The sequence below is a fragment of the Neovison vison genome, chromosome 8 (genome assembly GCF_020171115.1).
Source record: "Neovison vison isolate M4711 chromosome 8, ASM_NN_V1, whole genome shotgun sequence".
NCBI classification, from domain to species: Eukaryota; Metazoa; Chordata; class Mammalia; order Carnivora; family Mustelidae; genus Neogale; species Neogale vison.
Genome location: NC_058098.1, coordinates 43015586 through 43021925, shown reverse-complemented (window position 1 = coordinate 43021925; position 6340 = coordinate 43015586). Strand labels below are relative to the sequence as shown.

The window sequence follows — 6340 nt, the reverse complement described above, 5'->3', positions numbered from 1 at the left end:
GAGACCCTGAACACTTCCATTACCACAAGTTTTCTTCATTACCACAAGTTGCCCTTTTCTAAATGCTTAACTCCTGACAATCAAACATTAATCTTTTTTCCATTTTTATGTTTTTTTTTCATTTTGAGAATATTATATTAACGGAATCAGATAATGCATAACCTTGGGATTGCTTTTTTTATTCAGCATAGCTCTCCAGATTCTTCTAGATGGTTGGTTGGTGCTTAATGGTTTTAACATGTGGGTTTGAATTCCTAAGCCGTTGAATTCCTAATTTATTTTGATTCATTTTAAATAATTATTTGAATCTTACAGTACAATTCTTCTGTCACTTGCTTTTTTTTATTCAATAAGATGTATTTGAGATTTACCTTAGTTAATGGGTGTGGCTGTGGGCCATTCTTTTCCACTAGATGCATTTATCACAATATAATCCAATTAGTTAATGATGGGCATTCCAGTTGTGTTCAGGTTTTTATGTTTTTGAGTAGGATGAATAATGTTACTGTGAATATTCTTGTCTGTAATTCTAGGTGCAAAAGTGCAAGACTTTTTCTAAATTTAAAAACTTGGAGTGGAATTTCTGGCTCATTCAATATGTGCATGTTTAATTTTACCAGATAAAATCCAACTCTTGCCCAAAATGTTTGAATCAGTCTATATACCTATTAGCAATGCATGAACTTATTGTTCTTACATCCAAAGCAACACTTAGCAGTATTGTCAAACTTTTTAATTTTGCCAGTCTGGCAAACATGAAATAGTATTTCATTGCCATTTTAATTTGCATTTTCCTGCTTACTGATGAGATTGAGTATCTTTTTATATGTTGTTGGGTCATTCATGTTTTCTCTTCTGGAAAATGCCTGTTCATGTCTTTTGCCATTTTTAAAAATTATGTTTTTTTAAAAAAAGATTTTCTTTATTTATTTGACACTGAGAGAGAGATCAAAAGTAGGCTGAGAGGGAGGGGGAAGCAAGCTCCCTGCTGAGCAAAGAGCCCAATTCAGTCCCAGGATTCGGAGATCATGACCTGAGCAGAAGGCTGAGGCTTAACCTGCTGAGCCACCCACCCCTAAAATTATGTTTCTTTTTCTAACATTTGAATTCTTTATGTCATCAGAATTCTGATGATTTATAAGGTAAATGTAGTAAATGTATTGCAAAATTTCTCTCTACTTTTGATTTAGTTTCTCATTCTCTTTACTGTGTCTTTTGATTAATTAATAGTCATTCTTAATTTTTCTGCAGTCATATTTATCAGATATTTTCTTTAATGGTTTGTTCTTTGTGTCTTAAGAAATTCTGCTCCAGGGTGGGGGGATGGGGTAACTCAGTGATGGGCATTAAGGAGGGCATGTGATGTAATGAGCACTGGGTGCTATATACAACTGATGAGTCACAGAACTCTAACTCTGAAGCTAACAGCAATTGAATTTAAATAAAATAAAATAAATTTTAAAAAAAGAAAAAAGAGGGACGCCTGGGTGGCTCAGTGGGTTAAGCCGCTGCCTTCGGCTCAGGTCATGATCTCAGGGTCCTGGGATCGAGTCCTGTATCAGGCTCTCTGCTCAGCAGGGAGCCTGCTTCCTCCTCTCGCTCTCTGCCTGCCTCTCTGCCTACTTGTGATCTCTCTCTGTCAAATAAATAAATAAAATCTTTAAAAAAAAAAAAAGAAAAAAGAAAAAAGAAATTCTGCTCCATTGTGTGTCAACTATACTTCAATAAGAAAAATAAATAAATAAATAAGATTCTACTCTATCTTATGGTCATAGAGATATTCTCCATTATCTATTCATCTATGCATATGTATGCACGTACACTTTTAAATGTTTAATCCACTGGAAATTGACCATATGTGTGTGCATTATTCAATTTCCTTTATTTTTTTCCCCCAAATGCATTACCAGTCAGTCCCATTTCCCATCTTTCTGAAATGCCCTCTCTCATAAATCAAAAGTCCACATGGGCTCTCTACTCTGCACCAATATCTGATAGAATGAATCTATATGCCTTGTTCTTCAGGAATGTTTTGGTTACAAGCTTAGAACAAGTTTGTTATTCTCACAAAAAGATCTTTTTTTTTTTCTAAAGATTTTATTTACTTATTTGACAGAGATCACAAGTAGGCAGAGAGGCAGGTAGAGAGAGAGGAGGAAGCAGGCTCTCCACGGACCAGAGAGCCCGATGCGGGGCTCGATCCCAGGACCCCGGGATCATGACCCAAGCCAAATGCAGAGGCTTTTTTTTTTTTTTTTAAGATTTTATTTATTTATCAGAGAGAGAGAGAGGGGGAAAGAGCGAGAGCACAGGCAGACAGAATGGCAGGCAGAGGCAGAGGGAGAAGCAGGCTCCCTGCTGAGCAAGGAGGCCAATGTGGGACTCGATTCCAGGACGCTGGGATTATGACCTGAGCCGAAGGCAGCTGCTTAACCAACTGAGCCACCCAGGCGTCCCCAAATGCAGAGGCTTTAACCTACTGAGCCACCCAGGCGCCCCCCAAAAGATCTTTTCTTCAAGTATTAAATCCATAGATGACTGGGTAGATTTCTAAATGTTATTGATGTTTAGAATTGCAATTGACACACATCGAGATTTTTCTATAAAACAACTCTACTAAACTTTTATTAATTCTAGCCATTTATCTGTAGTTCTTCTCCACATAGCTAATCTTACTGATTACAAATAATGATAGTTTTGCTTTTTTTCTTTATGATCCTTATACCTTTATTTCTTCTTCTCTGCCTTACTGTACCCACAAAAAGTTGATCTCACGTGAAGTGGAGTGGTGGGAGTAGGCAGCTTGGTCTCATTCTGGGGTGCTGTCTGCTAGAATTTTTTTTTTTTGTAAAAATGGATCAAGCCATATAACTTACAATTTGTGCATTTTTTAAAAACACTATGTTATACTTTGGTAAAAAGTAAAAAAAAAAAAAAAAAAATTTCCCCCATCATCCATTTCCCCATCATCCTAACCTCTCTTTATCCTCTAAGGATCCCACTGAGCAGGTTCGTACCTGTCTATTTTCAACCTGACTACATATTACTGGAGAAAAGAGGTCTTAAGTGAGAACCCCCATGCCTGTTTCCACGCATTTGAAGAACTAGGGAGGGGGTTGGGGGGTGGGGTGGGGGAGGCACAGGCATTGTCTCAGCTGCCGGAGAAGGCAGAATGCAGAGGAGACATGGAATTGCAGGGAAACAGACTTCCATAAAGCAGAAGGAAAAGCTTTCTAACAGTATTGTCACCTAACCAGAATAGACTGCTTTTTTTTTTTTAATAAACTGCTTTTTGAAAAAGCGAGCTCCCAGCACTTAAGCATTCAAACAGGGAAGGACACACACACCTTCTAAGGACTCTATGGAGGGTCACCCTGTCCTCCCAGGGGAGAGGTGGGGGGCAGGGTGTGGGTCAGATCAAGACTTCTGCCTCTCTCAAATACCAGCTTTGAGATTTTTTAAAAAATTGAGCTTATTTCTTATTCTACTTTTAGGGGATGCTCTATCAGCTCCTCATAATACTTAGAAAACTAATCATAAAATAAAGAAGAGTCAACAAAAGCAAAACATTGAAAATGTTAATAATATTGATAAATCCCTCTCAAGTCCGATCAAGAAAAGAGAGAGGAAGATAGCACATTAGAATTCCTTTCCCCTGGAAGAAACAGCCCTCAAATATCATAGTAAGTGTGCATCCAACAATCCTTGAAAAAAAGTGTAGTTATTCCTGTTAATTTTCATCCCGAATCTGCTAAACGATGCAATGCTTCTTGAGGTTTCTAGTCTTATAATCTGTCATTTTATATTCTTTTCAGATAAAGGACAAAGTGGTTCAGGCACTTATTGATTTGAAATTCAATAAAAGAAAAAAAATCTGTTAATGGGGTTGGCCGCCTTTTTCGCAATACAAGGAATTTTGAACTAAGGGAAGTTTTAAAGATTTTTATGAGATAGAGGTCATTCTGTGATTTCATAGTTTTACTTTATTTTACTTTCATTCAACCAAGCTCCTTTCTAGAAAATCTTGCGTTTGTTGGTAGATAAAAATACATTCTCAGATTCTCCCAGCAGCGGCGCCATCAGCTTCACGGACTAAAAAGAAGCCTCGTTTCCTCGTGCCGCTATAGAAATGTCTTCCTACTCCACTCCGGGCTTAACCGGATCAAAGTCTCTTTCGTCCTTAGTTGATTGTTCTCAGAATATCTGGAGTCCAGACAGGATTGAGCCAGGAGAGGGTGACCTCTTGAGGGCAGACCCCGAGGCATGGCGCGTCTCCTCGCTTCTCAGACCCAGGAGAGCTGCGCCCCCTCTCCGTGCGCGGGGAGAGTACTCCAACCGAGCCGAGAAATCCGTTACCAGGCTGCTGTGTCCCCAAGGGCCATTCCAGGGCGGAAGAGGACGGGGAAAACCGCTGTGTTGATTCCTCAGCCCTGTGGGCTGGGCGCGCAGCGGGTCAGGTTACAGACAGGTGAGTCTGGCGGATGGGCGAGCTGCGGGCGCCAGGGAGCTCCTGGCTAGACGCGCCCCTGCACAGCCCCCGGAGCCCGCGCAAGTCTGATCGCCCACAGGAGTGCTAGCACCGCAGCGGTGGAGGCACTGCTGCGCGTCCCCGGGGGCATCCGAGCAGCCGCCGTGAGAGGGACAGCGCGCGCTCCCCAAATGCCGGCACTGCTGCTCTTAGAAACTTGGCATCTTTCTCTTACCAACTCCTCTTCCTTCTCTCCCAACTCCCCCTCCAGGTATAAAGGCAGAGGAAAAGCCAAAACCAAAAATAAATACAAAGCTCTCCAGCCAACTCCCCAGTAGCGGCCGACTTCACTTTGCTGGGAAACGTGTTTCCCAACCTCAGAATTTGGGGAGCGGGCGGTTGGGGGGAGACCATAATGGGAGTGGGCAAGGATAAGAAATTTGTTACGAAGCCGCGTTTGCATAACATGCGCTTGGCTTTTGTTTCCATTGTGTGTTTATCTGGGTTGATGGGGCTCTTGGAGCGGTAGGTCTTGGGGTGGAAGCTGCTTTAGCAGAGCTAGCCAACTTGTTTTTCCTAGATTGTACGGCACAAATCAATAATGACGTGTTCTAAAGCTACCGAACTTTAAATCATATTATTACCGTGTTTATTTGGGGGACTGTTGTAAATGATGGGGAGCCTAAGTCCCCAAGTCGCCCCCCCCTTACGAGATGAGCCCTGCAATCTCCCCGCCGCCTCCACCTTCCGTCCGCCGAGATTTCTACTAGCCTCGGCAACCATCCACCAAGACCGGAGGAACTGAGCCATTTTCTTGCTTGCCTGTCGGAGACAATCCACCTGGGGGCGGGGAAGGGGGGTGCAACTCGCAGGAAGCTCCAACTCTTAGGATGGATGCCCGGGGAAGCGGACCTGGGGGCTTACCTCTAAGAGTTTGCCCTGAGATGCATGTGATGGGGACTGGGGCGAGAGGTTGATTTAAAAATGTTCTTCCCTTTTTAAAAAGGGGAGGGGGAAGAATCAGACGTTAAATTCTTTTGCAAACATTCATGCCTAAGGAAGGGCTGGAACAGGCAGCCCCGGCCGCCGGAACCGGTCGGACAGGTAGCGAGCTTGTTGACACCGTTATGTTGCAGGGCGCATGCTCACTCCCAAGTTTCCTGGTGCCTTTTCTATTCCACCTTATGAAACTTTTTCCTCGGCGTGGTCTCACCCGCGATTTAAGGCATAGGTGTCGCGGAGCCTGGAGGCTGGGAGTCGCCAGGCGTGCGGGGGAGAGGCCTGGGCCGCGCCGCGGCGGGGGGCGGAGGGAGAGGGCAGGCTAGGCGGGAAGGTGGGCTCTGGCCGCCGGGAGCCGGGGATCGAGTCCCTGCCGCAGTTTCTAGCGGGGAGCAGCCGGGAGGAGGGGGCCGCCGGCCGGGGAGGGGGCCACGACATGCCCAAAGTCTTCCTGGTGAAGAGGAGGAGCCCGGGGGTCTCCGTCCGCAGCTGGGATGAGCTCCCGGATGAGGAAAGGGCAGACACCTACATCCCAGGTGAGCGCCGCGCGGGGGCCGGGCCTGGGCGCGGGACTCCCGGAGTGGGGGCAGGGGTGGTCGGGTCCCCTCGGCTCCTCCGCCGGGCCTGGACTCCCCACCCCTTGCCGCCTCTTTCGGGGCGGCGGGGGGGTGCTTCTTGAGGAGCGGGAAGACGGAGAGAGGCTGGGAACCCGGGACGCCCTGCGCCCCCTTCCCCCTAGTGGGCGCCAGTAATTGCCCGGCGGCGGGACCGTTGGCTGCCGCGCGGGCCGAGGTGAACCGAAGGAGGGGAGACTGAAGGCCAGTAGGGGCTACTCTTAGTCCCACGTCCTCATGGGATTGCACCAGGATCCGT

The 6340-nt window shown here is 45.6% G+C and overlaps 1 protein-coding gene across 4 annotated transcripts in view; it reads left to right on the top strand.

The window, feature by feature from the left end:
• Nucleotides 1-4075: 4075 nt before the first annotated feature.
• The window catches only part of OVOL2 (ovo like zinc finger 2), a 29575-nt gene continuing 27310 nt past the window's right edge, over nucleotides 4076-6340 (top strand). For 2 of the 4 annotated variants that reach the window (XM_044263499.1, XM_044263502.1), the window contains exon 1: nucleotides 5789-6003. In XM_044263499.1, the coding sequence (XP_044119434.1) occupies nucleotides 5904-6003 (100 nt within the window). In that variant the 5' untranslated portion in view covers nucleotides 5789-5903. Of the gene's footprint in view, nucleotides 4469-5788; nucleotides 6004-6340 lie in introns of those variants that run through there. The other 2 variants (XM_044263498.1, XM_044263501.1) reach the window with 2 other exon arrangements.